The 19,853-nt window shown below is 46.1% G+C and overlaps 1 protein-coding gene across 1 annotated transcript; it reads left to right on the top strand.

Moving 5' to 3' along the window:
- Nucleotides 1-830: 830 nt before the first annotated feature.
- On the top strand, nt 831-12,285 carry LOC104684806 (cytochrome P450 3A9-like). Its single transcript, XM_010392382.4, has 13 exons — nt 831-977; nt 3,619-3,712; nt 4,265-4,317; nt 5,404-5,503; nt 6,071-6,184; nt 6,463-6,551; nt 7,513-7,661; nt 8,521-8,648; nt 9,313-9,397; nt 9,747-9,907; nt 10,306-10,532; nt 11,340-11,502; nt 11,665-12,285. Exons 1-13 carry the CDS (start codon nt 907-909, stop codon nt 11,761-11,763), a joined length of 1,533 nt encoding a protein of 510 aa, XP_010390684.2. The 5' UTR covers nt 831-906; the 3' UTR covers nt 11,764-12,285.
- The last annotated feature ends 7,568 nt before the right edge of the window (nt 12,286-19,853 follow it).

Raw genomic sequence — 19,853 nt, 5'->3', positions numbered from 1 at the left:
GCCCTGGCTTGATCCCCACTAACAAACACCACCCAAACAGCCCAGTTTTGTCCACATCATATCTCCTCTCAGCACACCCACACCTGCTCTTGCTCTTCAGCACCATTCTTACTGGAGAGCCTGTACAAAATTTGTTTTCCCCTTTCTTGTGCCTTTTCCCCAGCTGCTGCAGAAGGGTGGGTGTGGGTTTTATTCGTGAGCCGTGAGTGGTGCTTTGGAAAGGGTGGCACTTTAACTGTTTATGGTTGTGGAGTGACAGCATTTCTCCTAGAAAACACCTGGCCACAGGCCAGCAAACAAGGTGGACTGAACTTCTACAGCCTTTACAGGGGACAAATTCCTGCCTTAGTCAGAAGCTGCTTCTGACCCACCACAGGCAGCGCTTGCACTTCACAACACAGAAAGAGAGATATTTCAAACAAAATCTTAAATTCTGTCAAAGTTGATTCATCTGCCAGAAAAGATCTTGTCATATAATATATGAATAACCTTTTCGCTTCTGTTTTCCTTTTGTGAACCAGCCCTGACACCTGCTTTGGGATTTACCTTTTCATTGTAACCTGCTTTTATTTAGTTTGGTGTAGCAGCCCAGGGGCATGAATCAATGGGAAGTCAGAGATTAGTTACAACAGGGAAACCAGCTGAAATGTTTGGCAACATATGCATTAAATAACTTGAACCTTAGACAGTTCACCAAGGCAGTTGTCTATCACATGAATTGTGTTTTTCAGATTAGCAGACTTTTCTACCTTTGCCTTCCACTCCTCCTCCTCCATGACAGAAGGAGGGCCCCTAAATCATATGACAGTATAAAAAAGATTGCACAGTGTGAAGCACTCCTGTTTCCCACAGACGTGGGACAAGCACGTCAAGGCAGAACGCAGAGCCAATCAGAGAAGAACTGAAATGAACCTTCTACCTTCTTTCTCTACAGAGACATGGGCCCTTCTGCTTCTTTTCATGGCTCTCCTGCTAGTGTGAGTAAAATATTCTTTACTCATTCTGTGCTCCTGCCATTTTGCTCTTCTTGCCACTGTTAACTTTCATGCAACTAATCTGCTGAAGAGCAAATAGTAGGTGTGATTTCCAGTTTTCCAGCATCTAACCAGGCTCTGGGATGTAACAGAGAAGTCTAAAGACTGTACAGGTGTGTGATCTTGCTCCTAGGTTTGGAGTACTCCCATCCAGTTATGAGATTGCTGCTAAGCATCAAAGGAATAATTGAATAATAACAATGCCAGCTAGTGGTTACCAGAAAGGTGCTGGTTTCAGTCAGGGTCCTGATCCATTAGGTTATTTTTTGCAGACATCCAGCTGTGCCTCCCAGGCTGAGGCTGCTGTGCAGGTGAGCCAGCAGAAGAAGACCCTGCAGCACAGGTGGAGAGCAGCACAAAGATACCAGGAAAAGAATATTCATAGGATCAGTTTTTATTCCTCCTAACTCCTTCCCTGGTGCCCAGGTAAGATGCTCCCACAGGCACCTGGACCAGGAGGGGACCTTTGCAGAGGCTTGATTTGCATCCCATGTCCCTCCTCACAGCCACCCGTGCTGGGGGAAGGAGTGGAGCCCAGAGCAAGATCAGCCACCTGCTCCTGGCTTTCCAGACAAAATCCCACAGCAGAAATGCACCCTCTGTGCTTCAGGGGAACCGTGCTAGTGAGGAAATGCTTTCCTTGGCTTTGCTGGTGTCATTCACCGCAGCAGAGCGGGGCTGGTTAAAAACCCCTTTGCTGGGACAGTGTCTCCACTGGCAGCCCCTGCCAGCGAGGCTGCCGGGACAAACTGGGCAGTACTGACAAGCCCTGAGGCAGAGGCAGAGTACTGCCAGCCATAAACCCTAGCGATTGATGTGGTGCACACCAGCACAGCCCATTTGTCTGCCCTGGCAATGCTCCAGCCACAGCAGCTCAGCAAGCTCAGAAAGTTTTAGCCATATTTTTCAAACCCTTTCCTGTGATTTGGATCACTCAAAAGCCTGTTTGGGGCTGACGATTAAAAAAAACCAACCCAAACCAAACCACACCAAAACAACAAAACCAAAAAAAGCCACCCTCAGTCTTGACCCAGACTTGTATTTCAGTAACTCTGTGGCCATCTAAGATTGCTGGTTACCAGACTTCCACATTCTGCAGGCACTTGTAATTCTGTTGTGGCAAAAGGGACTAAACCCAGATGTCTGTGCTCTGATATCAGAGCTGAAATAGAAATTTCACTGCCCATTGGCATAGAGAAGTTGTTTAGATGCTTCTTGTCCACCTGGGGCAACACTGTTCCAGTTCACACATGAGGGAATATCAGGCATTTCTTGTTCACATCCATGGTAGAAAGAAGTAATGATTATTCTTTGGCTTTACACTGAATGGTCCTTTTCAGTCTGCAGAAAACCCTGACACATTTTAGTTGGAGGAGTGTTACTCTACATTTTCCTGGCCATGTTTCAAGTGGTTTAAGCCTGTTTTCCTACAGTATTTCTGGGCTTTGTAACCACCCCAGCCTGACATTTCCTGGTCCTCCTGCAGCCCTGGCTACCTATAAACATTACAAATGAGAATCCACAAACATTTGATTCCTAGTACTGAATTAACCTTTGACAAAGAAGATTAAACATTGACAAACTGAGCTCTGTGAAACCTTTCTTCACCTGAATCCACCCAGCTCCCCATTTTTCACCTGCCCTGTTTGGACCATAAGGGGGGGATCTGCTTTTTTGCTCTGGCAGAAGCTGTACTGGCAGAGACTGATCCCATTTGGGGTCCCCAGAATTAATAAAGCATTGCTAATTGTAAGGGAGACCTCCCTTAAGTCTCAGCCTAGATTTTGGCTTTTCAGATAAGCATCCCCAAGATCCCGCCTGAGCAGCTGCTGCCTCGTGGCCTGAAGAGGATCTCTGATAACATCCCCTGCCAAACCTTCCCCATTTTATATCCCTTCTACAATGAACTGCTCACTTGGGAAGCTGCAGCTACTAACTGAAAACAAATATTTTGAGGAGCTCTTTCAACACAGCCGAAGACGAGCTTCAAAAGGCTGCAGCCCAGGCCCTTGTAGAGAAAGAGAAAGCCCCAAGGTAGAAGCAATAACTTTAGAGCTGCCAGGAAGGGTGCTTCAGAGGAGAGAAATCTGCAAGGCTGTCAATAAAACCTAAAGAGAAAACCATCAAGACAAGACTTCCACTGAGCTAATGCTGGACTGAGGGAGGGCGAACAATAAATGAAATTGAAGTGCAGTTTGACAAAAGCCCTGTTTGGGACATAATTTCTGGCACTGCTTTGATTTCTCATCAATAAAAACATGTAAGCTTGGTGTTCCTTCTTCCAGCTCCCTTTTCTGCCTCTCCTTTGGTTAGCAATGAGCTCCTCTCAGGACTTTTGCTAAAGACTTCAGATGCTGTCTCCACAGGTGCTCTGGTGGAAACAATTGCTTTCACACCAAAGGGATCCCTCCAAAGCTCTGTGTGAGTCTTACCATGGTCATTAAGTAGTTTTTTACAGGGCAATTTTCACTTGGACTGCTTTTTTCCACCTCCTGGATCAGCCTCCCTCCCTCATCTCCAAAGGGACGTTGCTGCAGCCCCAGTGCCACAGTGATGTAACACTGCTGTCTTTTCTGTCCCACAGATATGGGACCTGGCCATTTGGACTGTTCAAGAAGTTGGGCATTCCCGGGCCAAGACCTCTGCCTTTCTTTGGGACATGCCTGGAATATCGCAAAGTGAGTGACTGAAGTCCTCCCTGGCTCCAGCAACCCCACCTTTGTGGGCACAGCTGTAGCTGAACAGATACACAGTGAAGATAACTTATCTCCAAATGCCAGCTCCTCTGTCACTCGGGGCTCGTGCAAAGGCCAGAGTGGGATAAGGCTCAGTGGCACAGACCAAGGGGCATCCCCAAAGGAGCGCTCCTGGGTGGCTGATTTCCACCTGCCCTTTGCCAGCGCCCTGGCAAACAGCTCCCTCAAAGCACAGCGTACACTTATGCTTCATCATGGCTTTGAAGGGAAGGAAGGCTCATAAAGCAGCTCTGAACATTAGTTTAGCGCTATTCCTCCCCACCTACTGTTTCCAACATCATCCTTCCACTGCATCCTCTCTGAGATAATTCAGCACCAACTCTGCCAGAGCTCAAGGAGCATTCAGACAACACTGATACATGGTGGGATTTTTGGAGCTGTCCTGTGCAGGGCCAGGAGTTGGACTTGGATGGTCCTTGTGGGCCTCTTTCAATCCAGGCTAGTCCATGACAATTGTTGAATTGCTTTCCACAGGGTTTCATGGATTTTGACAATGAATGCTTCAAGAAATATGGGAAGGTCTGGGGGTGAGTATGAACCACTGATCTCTTCTTAGACTAAAACTAGAATCCATAAGAAGGGGAGAAAAATTTAATTAGGAAAGCTCCCTTTTCTCCAGCTGCAGCCCTGACAGTCCCAACAGGATGAGAACAGCAGTGACAGGGTGCTGCTGGTGGCTTTCATTGGAGCCTGGTGTTGTGCCACTGCCACATCATACAGAAACTATTTTGACCAGTGCCATGAAAACCAGTTTAAATCTGGTAACAAAAGGCCCTCACCCACTCCTAACAAAATCATCAGCAGAACTATTTACTTAAGCAGGATCTGGAACTGGGAGATTGCGTTCCTCTGGTTCACAAACAGCAGAGGAATGTGAGTGACTCCCTTTGGAGCTGATCCTAAGACTTGCTCGTGCTGCTGATCCTCACCTGCTGCAGTAGGAGTTGTTCTGCTCTAGACACTCCTCCCATGGCTTTTATCACTGATGTTATATCTTAGCCTACAACCTTGCACATCCTCTATGATGCAGCCACTGGTCCCTACAGCAGCTTTAAAAAACAGAGTCTGGAAAATGTATCTTTACACAAGTGGGGAGAGTGCACAAATCAGCTTAATCTACATCTGTTCCAGAAAGCATTCAGAACTGGCAGCTTAGAAAGACAGAAAAAAGGACTGAGTTTCACCTCCAAGGATGTCTCAGTGCTGTCAGCCTGTCTCCAGACACCCAACTCAAGAGCCTGAAAGGGGGCGAACAAGTTTCCTTCTAATACTGTAATGTGTTTAAGTGCCTGGAAAAACACAGAGAGTCAGGGGAGAAAGTGAAGACACTTGTTTCATTTAGTATCTGCTCCTTTGAACAACTGAGCCCTGCTCATTTCCCAGTGAATTTGGAAGGTATTTATGCCCTTTTATCATTTACAAAACCAGATGGGAAAAGGTCTGGGAGTCGTTTCCCATCTCTACTTTCTACATTTCTGTACTCAGACAACAGAGCAGCAGGGCTGGTGATGGAAGAACATTTGTTCAATACATTTTGTTTCGTGGGCATCAGCCAAGCCTTACACTTCAATTATCTGAGGTTATTTACCTGCCTCCTCTTCTCCCCCCGCCAGGATTTACGATGGAAGGCAACCCACTCTGGCTGTCACTGACCCCCAGATCATCAAATCTGTGCTGGTCAAAGACTGTTACACCACCTTCACCAACAGGAGGGTAAGAGCAGAAGTGCTGTGGTCTACCACCAGAGCCCAGGAAAAGTGCAGGAGGAGACAGGCATGCCAAGCATCCTTCGGGAACAAGTGGCTGCACTATAGGGATTGCTGAACACGGCCACTGCATGTCACTGTTCCCCTGCCTTACAGCCTGGACTGCACACCGGGGCTGGCAGAGGGAGCAGACTGAGTCTGTTCTCACACCTGTATATGTATATATCTGTATATGTGGATGAATTTGGGTGGGTGTGAGCACGCAGGAATCTGTAAGGATGCACACGTGCCACCAGCTGGGATGGGACATGGTGGTTACACACAGACAGGCAGGTGTTGGGCTGATTGGACTTGCTCTGGGGTTGGGAATGGCACCTCTCAGCTGGTTTACTGCAGGAAAGGGGATTATTTATGCATGTGTGTCTTGAGAGAGGCTGTTTGTCAGGCCACAGCCCACTGCCAGCAGCAATGCCCCTGGAAGAGCCCGGGGAGGGGTTTGCATGCCCCATTCCCACCCCTGGCAAGGAGGCTGCTCTCTTTTCTGGGGTTAACACCTTCTCTTTTTCCTCTGCAGCGTGTAGATTTGGCAGGGGCACTGGTCAATGCCATCACATTAGCTGAAGATGAACACTGGAAAAGGCTCCGTACTCTGCTCTCTCCAACCTTCACCAGTGGAAAACTAAAGGAGGTAAAACAGAGGGGCAGGTACAGACTAAATCACAAAGTCAGTAGGCAGTGCTTTAAGGCTGAGATTGTCCCAGGGGTCTGATTTCTTTAGTCAGAGCCTAGCAACTAAGATGGCCTGTTTAATTTATGCCTAATTGAAACCAGAAAAGTCTTAAAATAAAAACTGAGCAGAGAGGTCTTATTTGTAAATATTCATGGCACTCCCCATAGTCTTCATGAGCCTGTCCAAAGGAGTTAAATGTACTGTACTGGAGTGACCATGCCTGTTTTGTGTTACAGATGTTCCCTATAATGAAGCACTATGGGAAAATTTTGGTGGAGAATGTTCAAAAGCAAGTGAAAGAGGACAGCCCAATATCTGTAAAGGAGTAAGTAGCTGCTAAGAGCAGCAGACAGAGCAAACCTTGTTTAAAGTGCTGTGGGTCATTGGCTACCAGCAATGCAGATCTTTCCCTGGGTCAGCCAGGGCTCTGAAAGGAGGAAGGGGGCTTGCTGAAAGCCTGACTGGAAATTTAAGAGGGGAAAATTTAATTTGGATGTTAGGAAACTTCCTAGAAGTAGATAGGAAGAAAAGTGCTCCAGCACAGCTTTGTGAATCCACAGATCCAAGATAACTCCAAGATGGGCAGGAAAACCCAGTTTTTCCTGCATACACTCAGGATCTCTGTGCAGCACCTTCTCCTTCCCCAGGACACAGGGGTTGCTGACCTCTCTGCCCCACACAGCACTGTGGGATGCTCATCCCTCACATGCCCCTTTGCTGGGGGGACTGAGGCTCTAGAGTGGCCCTGAGTGTTTTTGCCTCATCTGTGCCCTCCATATGGGCTCTGGACAAAACCCTGTGTATTGCACCCCCAATTTCAAAGCATAAATGCAGCAGGGGCAGCTGCACACCATGAACCACGAACCAGCAAACCTCCCTCTGAACCAAAGCCTTGCAAGGGAAGGGCTTGGACAGTTTGGAACAGGAGCTGTGCTGGGTGGGACAAGACCACTCTCAGGGCATGTTTGAGGCAGTGTGGTGCCACCCCTCCCATGAGGTTACCATGGTTCCACATGCTGTCCATCCACTAATCCATTCCATGTTGTTTTAAAATCCTTGGAAAAGCTGTCTGACTTCAAAACCTGTGCAGGCTGGAAACTAAAGCTCTCTAAAAATCTATCCGCTTTTCTGTAAGTGCTGTTCAGTACCACATATCCAATACTCTTTTCCAACCCAAGGCAGGAGGTCTTATGAGACTTTATATTTGAATGTCACATAGACATGAGGAAAAAATACACTCAGTCCAAATATTTAACCACAGTCTATTTTTTCCCACCTTTCCTCAGCATCTTTGGGAGCTACAGCATGGACGTGGTCACCAGCACTTCCTTTGGTGTGAACATTGACTCCATGAACAACCCCAAAGACCCCTTTGTCAGAGAGATGAAGAAACTGGTCAAGTTTGACTTTTTTGACCCACTCTTCATCTTGTCATGTAAGTGACTCCAGGTATTGCTTGGATAACTTCCCTTGCCAGGAATGAAGTCCAACTGGCCCTTGTCTCATCATTTCCTCGTTGTGAGCTTCATGCTGAAACCCTGGGGTGGAGATGGGGAAAAGCTTCCTCCACCTTTGCCATCCACAGTGCAAGAAACTTATGAACCACCCAGAAGTATCCAATTAAGTGCTGGGAAATTATTCGAAGATTGAAAAGCAGGTGAGGCTTGAGGAGAGCGGTGCTATCTGAAATGCATTTTCTGGAAGAGAGTGCTGAGTGGGGACTGTAATTAGATGCAATTTCCCCCAGCGCAGCATCCTAGCAGCAATGGACCTTAAATTAAGGTTAGATACCTTGCTGAAACCCAGGGAAACTTGGGATCTGTGCATAGAGGAGGTTCTGGTGCTGTAGATTTTATGAAACTATACAGAAGAAGATCCAGTTTCTGTGATGAAGGAAACACTCTGAAGGGGACTTGAAAATGTTTGCATGATCACAGCAAGGCAGTGAATAGAGCAGCCTGAAAAAAGAATTCAGAATTTTCAATATTTCTCTTCTGAGCCACATTCCTGTTGTGTCCAGAAGTAACCTGCCTTTAGAAAACAGAGCCCTAGAAATAGGAGGTGGAATATGCCTTGGTCTTCCCTTAAAGGAAAGTTTATACCCAGCTTGGCTGTGCCTGTTTGACAAAAAACTATTCCAAGGGAATGAAATAGAAGGAAAAAAGGCAAAGTCCATGCTTTTCTCAGGTAAAGAAATTAAAAAAGGAAATAATTTCCCAGTGGCATCCACAGCTATCTGATATAAGGAGGGGTTTATTTACAGTGTGCAATTTAATTCTCGATTTGTTTTTCAGTTGTTTTCCCATTCCTTACTCCTCTGTTGGCCAAGGCAGGAGTAAGTTTCTTCCCCAGTGATGCTGTAGATTTTTTCATGAGATCCATCGCCAAAATTAAGCAGGAACGTGAAAAGGAGGCCCACAAGGTGAGTGGGAATTTGAGAGCAATTGTGGCAGAAAATACACTGAAGTGAGACATAATTAGGGTGATGATATCAAAGGTGAAGCCAAAGTACAATGACTCAACAAAACCCTGAGCCTACTCAAGTGTAAACACTTCATTTTAATACTGTCAGAAAAGCCCCACCTGACCCGTCCTGGCAGATAATCAAGGGGACTTTGTACATCCATGATCTGAAGCCAAATCCAGATAAAGGCTCAGCAGAATTGGTCTAAGCTTCAGTGTGCAGCACTTGTAATGAGAGAGTGAGAGACTCCCTGAAGAAGATTAGGCAGAGGATGAGAGAGTGCAGAGTAAGCAGCACACAAGCAGCAAAATCACCTTTAGGGTTGTGCCTTCCCCTCTCGTTTTTTGAAAACTGCAGCTGCTTCCTGACAAAATTCTGCCTTTCAGAGTTTGGATCCCTTTCCCCAAATTCATCCAAGACACTGTTCTCCCACCCAGTGGCTTAATGGATAGGAAAGACAGATTTCCAAAATAAAAAGCAAGCACTATGTTTTTCAGTGAGGAAGTCATGTGCATTTTGGGGATGCTCTCAGTCTGAAAACTGTGCTTAGATTGTGAAATCTGCTTATCTGAGCCCTCCAAGAAACCTGTCACCAAAGAGACTTTCCTGCTTTCCCTCTCAGGGCAGGGTAGATTTCCTGCAGCTGATGATCGAATCCCAGCACTCAGCCAGAGAGGGGAACAATGAAGCAAATCCCTCAAATAAAGGTAACAACACCCAAATCCTCATCATGGGAACGGGGCTGTGGGAGTGAGGAGAATATGGGGAGGTGTCCGGGTCCCCATCATCTCCACTGACCAGCTCCAGGCAGAATTCCATCTCCTGGTGCCAGAACCAGGCTAAGATCCCTGTCCAGGGAGCAGGACTGCCCTGTCAGTTATTTATACTCAGGAAATCACCTGCCTCTTCTATAAAATGGATTTTTCCAGGCAGGCAGAGCAGTTTTAGAAGCGTAATCAGAAAACAACTGCAGCAAACCGGCCTCAACACCACCTGTTGCTGCCTGGTCCCTGTTGAGACCATCAGCCAACACTGCTTTTGCTCATCTCCCCACAGCCCTGACTGACATAGAGGTCCTGGCCCAGGCATTCATCTTTATCTTTGCTGGGTATGAGCCCACGAGCAACACCCTAGGTTACCTGGCCTATGAGCTGGCCCTGCACCCTGATGTGCAGCAAAAGCTGCTGCAGGAGATCAACACAGTCCTGCCCAACAAGGTAAGGGAACCCTGGTTCAGTCAGGGCAATGAGAAATCTTTAGCTCCTAACTACCATGGATTTTCCAAGAGCTCTGGGAGCCACACACTGGGACAACTCAGCCCTGCAGTGATTTTCTTTCGACAGCTGAAACCTTCCAGCCACCCCACTGCTCAAACCCATTTGCCACACTCTGCAACTGTGCGCAAGAGGATGTGGATTTCCACGCATTTCCATAACTCAGGGGCAGAAAAATGAAACCAATTGCTCAATTCCTACCTTTGCATTTTCTTCTTCAGCAAGTCTGAGTCAAATTTGGGGCAGTGGGGGTTGGGGACACTCTGGTCTCCACAGTCATTTTAGGACAATCCAGTTCTGATGCCAGCATACCTGGTCACCTTCCTCCTGTTGTCCTGCAGGCTCCTCTCACATACGAAGCAATTATGAAACTGGAATATCTTGACATGGTAGTGAATGAAACCCTCCGGATCTATCCCCTTGGGGGGCGGATTGAGAGAGTCTGCAAGAAAGACGTGGAGATAAATGGAGTGACCATTCCCAAAGGAGTTGTGGTCACAATCCCACCCTACGTCATGCACCGTGACCCCGAGTACTGGCCCAACCCAGAGGAGTTCAGGCCAGAAAGGTACAAAAAGCTTAATGGAAGGGAAGAAATATCACACTGCTTTTTCCTCAGTAATTAAGCATTAATCTCTGATTAGCTTCCTAATGGTGTTCTTCCTATCTTTTTACAAACAATATGAATGAGAAATTGCAGGCTCGTGGGAATGTCATTTTAAGAAGAAAAAACCTGCACTTAAAGCAAGGTTTCAAACAACATAATCTTATTGGGAGAATACCACTGATACCTCATAGGATCTTGTACCCAGTTTCTAAGCTTCCTGGGAGGGGGTAAATGTGGAGTTTTTGTAACTGCTGGCCATCCTCTATAATCCTCCTTGCTGAACCTGTTCCCTTCATACAAGCTTCTACTAAATATGCCAGACCTGATCCTTCCAGAATTGCCTTCCCTCCTTGTTTTCAAGGATAACCTTCCCTAGCTGGTTATTTTTGTAACGATACCTACCTCTCATTCCCAGAGAAACTGAAGCCATAGGCTGCTCCTAACCAAAACAGCTTCTGGCTCCTCTCTCACTAAATACCACAGACAGGAAATCTCTGTCACTGTGGGACAGGATGTTGCCTGAATTTTCACCTTGCTTCCAACTTCTACTAATTAGGATGGACAGAATTAAAATCAAACCCTCAAGTTGGACTCCACCCTGTCCTGGGCAAGGGCTTGGTCATAGCACTTGATTTCTGGGGTGCCCTGAGACACCTTAGGAAAAACCCAAACAAGGCTCTGCAGCGCACCAGTGAGAGATCCCTGGATAAATAAGATACGTAGGTTTTGCTGCCTTCATTTCTTTTCCCCACCCATGTCATCATCCAGGTTCAGTAAGGAGAACAAGGAGTCCATAGACCCGTACACGTACCTGCCCTTTGGGGCTGGTCCCAGGAACTGCATCGGGATGAGGTTTGCTCTCCTGAGTCTGAAAGTCGCCATCGCCTCCCTGCTGCAGCATTTCACCTTCCAGACCTGCAAAGAGACTCAGGTGAGGAGCATGTGGTAGCTTGAGGCTCGCACAGGAGGAGCTGGGTGCCAACACCAGACGCTTTGCACTTGCAGCACCACAGATCCAGTTGTGCCTGAACCTTTCATCTCTGCATATTTAACTTGTCCATCTCCACCCATGTTTTCCCTCTCATTGTTGCAGATCCCGATCCAGCTGAGCTCAGTGGGGCTCTTAACACCAAAGAAGCCAATTGTTCTGAAGTTGGTGCCCCAGACCAGCACTGAGCCCACCAAGAACTGAAACCCAGCCACAGTCCCCTGGCATCCAAGGACTGCCGTGCTAACAAAGGGATCACACATCACAGGAAATCTCTCCTACATGAACAGACACAGAAGAGCAGCTCCAGTTAATTCTGGAAGCAATTACTACATATTTACTAATAAACATAGCTGTCAGAAATGTAACGTGGACCACTGGGCAGTGACAATACACAGGCCCCTTAATTTTGATTGCAGAAAACAAGAAATAAATCCAAATGAGAGGCTTATCATCCACTTCTAAGGGGACTTCTCCATCTGGAGGGAAGGAATTACTGCCACATCCAAGAAAAACAAGGTGTGATGGAAATTCAAACTGCCAGACCTCGCCAGGCAGGGACGGGTGCTGTTCTTCTGGGTGTATCGATGCTTGAAATTTCATGTGTTCTAATTGAGACGACTGGTGTGAGACTACACATCCTAGTTACCAACCCTCTCCTGTGCCATGTGTTAATTAAACTAAAGTGTGTACAAATACTGTCATTAAAAATGTTTGAGAGCTGCTCTGTGTTGTGTATAGCGGCTGATCACTTCCTATTTAAAACCCATATTCAGCCTCAACCCTTGAAATTATCCATGTACATTGCTTTCCACTTAATTTAATGAATCTGATCCTTCATTTAACGCCATCAAACCCTCCCATTTGTATGGTATTTTACAAACACTCCAGCTCCCACCTCTTACTTTGATTAAGAGGTTGCCTTCAGTTCAGCACCGGCCAACCCTTTCCCATGCTGCAGTGACAGAGGATGGATTAGAGAGAGCAGCAGCTCCCAGGAGGAGAGGACAGCACTGCAGGAGGGCCAGTGCTCCTGGAGGAATGGTCTGCACACAGCCTGGAGCTGAGCCTTTCCTCCCAGAGCCATGGATGGGGTTTAGTCATTGCTGGCGATGGGTTTTTGAGCTGCTGCTGTCATCAGCAGGGTGCTCTGACCCAAGGGCTCACACCATCTCTGACCATTTAAACAGGGAGTATCACAAAGCAGGTGGGAGGTTCTCCCAGATCTGAATTTCACACTCCAGTAAATTGTACTGGTCTTGACACCTACCAAAAACCAAAACAGATATTAGTGAAATGGGAAAGGTTTCTACAAAAGCTGCAAATCAAATCCAGTCACCCCTTAACTTTCTCCTGGCACCCTTAATTCCAAGGCATTATTTGCTGGATCGTGATCTGTAATTTTCTCCTGTGGCAATGTGCTTTTCTCTTTAGTCTAGCAGACAAAACTGCAACATGACCCAAATGCTGCAATCCCACAGAAAACAAATTCATGCAACAATTCAGATCCATTCTTTACCAATGACTATTCAGGGGTTTGGGAGTGGACAGGCAACAGCTCAGTGGATTCCTCATCACTGGAAATCCCCAAATCAAAGCTGTCCATTTTTCTGGAAGATACAGCAACATTCACCAGGCTCTAATTCAAGAGTAAGCAGCTTGTGCTGTCCCAAAAGGCAAATAAAACCATTATAGTGCTCCCTTCTGATTCATCATCTGTGATAGACTGTTTGGGTTGTGCTGTGTACACAGCAAGGCTCTTAGGAGTGTTGCCAATAAGGCCCTGCCTCAGTTTTATCTGTTGCCCATCTCTTACCAGGGGTTAGAAACCATCCCTGGAAGAGCTGGGCCTCTCTGACTGACTCTGATGCTGCAGTGGCTCTGACAGGGACAGTGCAATGCATGGACAAACCAGTTTAAAAAAGGCATTTTTCTGTAGGAAATCCGGTGCCAGGCAAAACTAACTCAGAGTTGAGGAAAGGGAAAGAAAGGGGAAGCTATCACCAAAGCAGCAAATCACTTACATGCCAAAGAACTTCTCTGAAGTTATGAAAAGTGCTTTTGCCACCTGATGAGCAAACCCAGGTGCCTTTGTAGGGTGCCCAGAAGCGCAAAGGTTAATCCAGCCACACCCCAGGCCAGGCAGTTCCCTCCCTGCACGGGGCTCTCCGGGAATGAAGTCATTAAGTGCAACTGTACAGATCACTCTTCCAAATGTGAAAAATGTGACTAATTTTCCGGCTTCAGCCAATTATGACCTGCCAGGACTATCATAACAGCCCATAAATAACATGTTACAAAATCGTGGTAATGAGTCTTCTAGAGGAAAATTAGATCCTCCGTGTCTTAACTCCATAAAATTACTTTGCTTATAAGGGCTGCCTCCATCATTCCCAGCACTTCCCACTGCTTTGCTGGTCACCCCTCAGAAGTGACTTGGCCAGGAGTCTGCTGGTCCTGGGCCTCCATCAGGTTTCACTGGGTTGTCTGTTTCCACTTTACATCAGGCACAGCACAGCTTAACTCACCTCTTGAATGGTTTTTGCTGATAAAACATTTATTTTATCTGGACTCCTTGCTGAGTCATAAAATCACAGAATCTTTATGGTTGGAAAAGGCCTCTAAGATCATCAAATCCAGCCATTAACCCATCATCATGCTCACCACTAAATCACATAAACCATGTCCCCAGTTGCCACAAACACTTCTTTGGAACACTTCCAGAGAAGGAGATTCCACCACTGCCCTGGGCAGCCTGTTCCAGTGCTTAGGCACTGTTTCAACACATCCTTGTCAGGCCTGGGACATTGAACTGTCCCAAAATAGCTGGGTCTCATCAGAGGAAAGAAAACACAATGTAAGGTAGAAGTTAATTGCGGGGACACTTCTGTTTCTCTTCCTTACCTTGATCCTCCCAAACCCCAAGTAAGAAGGAAAAAAACAGAGTGAAGAAAATTGATGTTTCACCAGCATTTTAAAACACACATGGTTTTCTCAAAGGCTTTACAGCCTTGTCTCAGAGAAGTTATTTTCACATCACTGCAGTGTAACAGACTCACACCCAGAGAAACACCAGCATCCCTCAAGAGCTTCAGTAAATATGCAGAAATATATTCCCTTTCACACAGAAGGGAACTTCCCTAAGGAGGTTTATAGCCCATGGGATGAGGATTGCTATTACATCAGTCCTGGTGAGAGACAAAAGGTGGTTTTGAGTGGGGAGATTTGTTTTCTGTTTCCCAGTTAACTACAGCAGAGTCACTCTCACTCCTAACTCGCCTAAATGCTGTAATGCTTCCAGCTGATTGCAATGACCACGTGGATTTTATGAAAAACAGGTTTCCTGCTCACAGTGAGGGAATGTTTCTTGTGCTTCACCAACTCACTTATGAGGTATTTCAACACCAGGCTGAGCCCTGACAGAGAGAAGAATGGTCTGACTATTAGCAAACTAAGTGTCCCTGAAGTATTGAAGTCTTTTGCAAATCTGCTGTGCCTTTAAAGTGAAAAAATGAAACATTTCCAGGCATATTTCACCTGAAAGGAAGAATAGGCAGCGTTGCTCCTTTTACCTCAACTGAGGCACAGTTTCTCTGGCATCAGGAGCCAGCAAGTCAAGGGACACAAGTGGAAACAGCAGCACTGGGACTGGGATTGATCTCAGTCCCTCCTTCCTCTCTCCATCTCCCTGGTAGAAGCAACAAGCCAGCGTGGGGAATTACCAGATAGATTGGAAACATGGAAAACCTGCAGCTGAATTTATGCAACGACATCACTTTTCTCTGCTGTAATGGAGAGAATTAGACATATTGAATTGCTCACCACACAGATATGGAATTTTGAAAGCCCTTACTGTTGCACAAATGTTGACAGGATATTTTATTTACTGCATCATTAAAGGTTAAAGAGACTCATTCTCTGGAGGATTCATTTTTTCAACTCTTAATATCAATTAAAGCTAATTTCGGCTCTAACCTAATGATTAACATAAAATATGGAAAAAGCTCTAACTGAGCATTTCTGTTCATTACTCCAATTCTCTTGTATTGCTGGGGCACTTTATAGGCACTGGTGCAGCTTTGTATCACCCATGACACAGATAATTTCCCCCTCCAAGGTTTTTTCATTTTGTTTTGTTCCTGAACACTTGAAAATGTTGCAAAGATGCTCAAAATACCTTTGAAGACTTGGAACAAAGTTTTTATTTAACCATTTCACAGCAGATGTTCAGGGATGTTCTCTCTGGGCCTCCCTGCATGGCTGGGTACAATGTCTGGATATAAATGCACCTTGTTCCAAGGCCTGCAGCTTCCATACATTTATACATATATATATAATGTATAAGCCCACTCTGAGGTACTTGTGCAGCCACAAGTTTGCAAATGGAGTGGGGAAGACAATATAACTGCTCAAGGGAAAATGAAAAACCTTTCCTGCCACTTATGAACTGAAGCCAGTCCAGCACAGCTGGATGCATTTACCCATCGTCACTTGGCAAAATACTGATTCCATCCATACACCACAGAGAGCCCAGGAAAATAAGTTCCAGTTCATCCCCTGGACTGTGTCCGGGCTTTGTGCAGCCCAGCTGAGGGGGCACAGGTGCCACACCACAGATCCCCTGTCCTGGGGCTGTTCAGCTGGTTTTGCTTTGAAATTGGAGGTAATAAAAACGGAAAAGACTTTTGGAACATGGAGCACAAAGGCAAACCACCAGCATGGCCAGCAGAGTCTTGCACTAACTTGCCCAGAGCTTGTCTAACCTTTTCAGGACTTGTCTACTTGTATCCTAATTTTAGGCTATTTATTGTTAACAAGCACTAATCTGGGATCAATCAGTATCCAAAGGTCACAGCAAAAGCCAGAGGGAAGGTGAGGAGCAGCACAGATGCTCCAAGGAAGGTCAGCTGCTGCCACTCAGGCTGCTCTCAGGGGTAACCACACATCAATCACCCCACCAGCAGCCTGAGCAACATCCACGGGAGTGAGCAGATGTCTGGTGCTCCCAGAGATTGTAACAGACTCCAGCGGAAATCTGCAGGATGTACAAGTGGGAAAAATGCATTTGCAGGTGCCCCTTGCCAAGAAGGGGAGTGTTTCCCATGCTGGCTCTCACATTCCTGTGCCCAGCACAGCTCTGGCCCTGGGCTCTGTGCTGAGCTACAGGTGTCTCAGACAGGGCCCTGAACAAACTACTCTTATTTTTCCTTTTCAAGACTGTAAGTGGCTTTCTCCTTCCCCCTCCTGCATTTTCATGTGTAGCTTTCAGTGACTGGAATTCATTTGGCTGGCTGTAAGTGAAACCGCTCTCCTAAGTGGAAGAGCCACATAATAAAGTTTTAATGGAAGATATCATTTCTAATCTTTACATTACATTAAAAGCCAGCTGGGAAATGAAAGCCCAGGAGGGTTAGGAGTGTTGGAAACACTCAGCAAGGCAGCCTTATCTTCAGGGAGTTCACAGACTAAGTGTTGCCGTAAGGAACAGAATTTGCAGCAAACAGAGAGCTGGGGCTGTTATAGATGTAGCAGCCACATGTAGATACGTGTATTCATATTTGTGCACATATACACACCCCAAAAGGGCAGAAGGGTATCTTAGCCTTTGGATAGACTCTCCAAATCCAGCTGAGAGGTTCACCTGGGGGTGTCTGAGGTGATAAGCTTAGAGCCCAGGCCATGGCATGGAGCATTTACCTGCTCCACCTGCACCACAACGGTGCTCATTTCATACACACACCAAAACCACTGCCATCTTCAGGGGTTTTTTGTGACTTACATAGAATTGGTCAGTTTGGGCTCTTCATTAACCCACAACCTGAATTTAAGAAACCTTCCCACCACCAGTTCCCTGCTGTGCTGAACTTCCATGCAACAACAGTAGGAGCAGTTACAGAAATCTGTTTCCAGGAGTCATAGAAGAACTGAGAAGTTGTTGGCTCCCTGTGGAGGGACAGCAAAATTCAAGCACATATCAGAAAGACAACTAAAATGGGACATAAGAGTACCACGCATTTTTGAAACGCTGGCCTTCCAGTTTAAAAAGTTGACCTTGCAAGTTCTGGTTGGCTGAGAGGGACCACATTTAGTTATTGATGTTCCTTCTCCTGGGTAACAAGTGATAGATCAAGAGAAAACAGCATCAAGTTGCTCCAGAGGAGGTTTAGGTTGGATATCAGGGAAAATTTCTTCATGGAAAGGGTTGTCAAGCTTTGGAACAGGCTGCTCAGGGAAGTGGTCAAATCACCATCGCTGGAAATACTGAAAAAAATGTGTAGATGAGGCACAGTTCAGTGGTGGGCTTGATCTCAGAGGTCTTTTCCAAATAATCAATTCATGATTCTATAACCACCACCAAGAGTAAAACACATTCAAAAGCTGTTTTACACTAGCAAAAGCCAAACTTCAAAAAATGCCAGAGCATAAATCTTCCCAGGGATCCAGCAGGCCCCAAGGTGGCAGCAATGAAGTTTCTGCAACTTCAGAGAACAGCGAGATTCCAAAGACAGCGACCTGCCAGGATGTCCAAGCAGCAGCTGCCCCAGGGAAGTGCTCAGCCCCTCTGCTGCGCTGACCCGGCTCTAAGGACAGCGAGAACAATGAGAAATTAAATTGCACAGTCACAAACCCCAGCACACAACAACTTCTGGCACCGCTTTGGTTTGTTTATTACAAAGCCATGTTGGCTTTGTGGTGGGTTTTCTGCCTTCTCTCTGCTTGCTGGCAGCAGCTCCAGAGAAGATCTTTGGAATTTTGCTAAAAGTTTCAGATATTGGTTTCCTTTGCAGCACCTGCTCCTTTGTAAGGAGACAAAAGCTCCCTCCCTACATATACACCACAGCTGCACAGCTTATTATTCGCCACATTTATTACATAATCACCAAAACCTTCTTGTCTCCTGCCCATCTCTGAACTGGCTCCCAGGTGGGGTTTGAGCACCAGCAGCTGGCCCTGCTGGGCTGCTCTGCCCCAGGGGAACATTCCTGTTCTCCAAATCACCCCTGGAGCCACAAGGAAAGAAAATAAACCCATGGATCAGCCTCTCTTTTCCCCACTGCTCCTATTCACAGCTGAAAGAGCAAGGCAGGGAAGAATCAGGCGAGTGGCTCTCTGCTGGACACGTGTCCAAGTGTGATCCACACGTGCCTCCATCCCAGGGCAGCCTGATCTCTAGAGCTCACCCTGTCAAAAACCTGCTGAAATTGTCCATTTGAGTATTCATCTTTCACCTGTAATTTCATTTTCAATCCATTTTTTGTAGGGGTTGCTGGACTTCAACCAAAATTGCTTTCAGAAATTCAGGAAATGTGAGAAGGGCTGTTTTCCATAGAAAAGCATCTCACTGCAGCACAGCCACCCACCTCAGTCCCAGGGCTGATCCCTGGGGAGGGTCTGGCAGAGGGAGCAATCTTAACTGTACATCACGGACCTGTTAGCCTGGCCTGCCAGGTGAGAACCCCAAAATGTTCAAGTTTGATGGCTTCCACTGAAAATCAGTAAATAAAAAAATTTTGGTTTGGGGATAAGCAGGATCTGAGATTTTCTTTTTATCATTCAGGTGGTTCCTCAATTGAAGTTTTGTGGAATAGACGGGGTACAACCAATGCTGAGATGCTGGGAAGAGGGAGCAGCAGCTGAGCCAGGAGGAAAGATCTGAAGCTTCAAACGCACCACAGGCAGTGGGTGGGCTTTTTGAATAAGGAGAAAATTCATTAACTCTGTGTCAAAGATCACACAGAATTTAACGAAAATCTTAAGTAAAAGATGCCAAGCGTTTCTGAGGAGGCCTCCTGGATCTTTCCTTGAAGATCTGCAAAGAAATGTGAAGGAAATGCTCCACTTTCAGTACCATACTGTGAGATTAAATGTTATCCTGCTACACATTCTTTTTTTATAGCCCACTTTCTATTTTTATTCCTCTTCTACTGTGGAAGTGTTTGCTAATAATATATGATAGGATGCTTTGTCATGAAAAAACCTTGTATCATTTATCTGTTTCTGAAAAAAGAAATTCTCAGTACAAATCTAATAAGGGAAAAAAAATCCTATTCTAGCTCCTGTTGGAGGAAAGGGATTGATTTATGGAGAGAGATGAAAAGCACTAAGTATGTATTGCTTGGCAAAATGAGGAATTGCAGAGAACTGTCTTTATGCATTTGAAGGGTGTAAACATCAAAGAGGCAGAAGAGCTATTTAGAGCATTAGGAGGAGGCACATCTAGGAGACAACAGCTGAAATTAAATGAACATCCTTAACTTAAAAATCCTACTTCTGCCTGCAAATCTATTTCCTGG

Source organism: Corvus cornix, chromosome 14 (genome assembly GCF_000738735.6).
Source record: "Corvus cornix cornix isolate S_Up_H32 chromosome 14, ASM73873v5, whole genome shotgun sequence".
NCBI lineage: Eukaryota > Metazoa > Chordata > Aves > Passeriformes > Corvidae > Corvus > Corvus cornix.
This window is presented reverse-complemented; position numbering and strand designations above follow the sequence as displayed.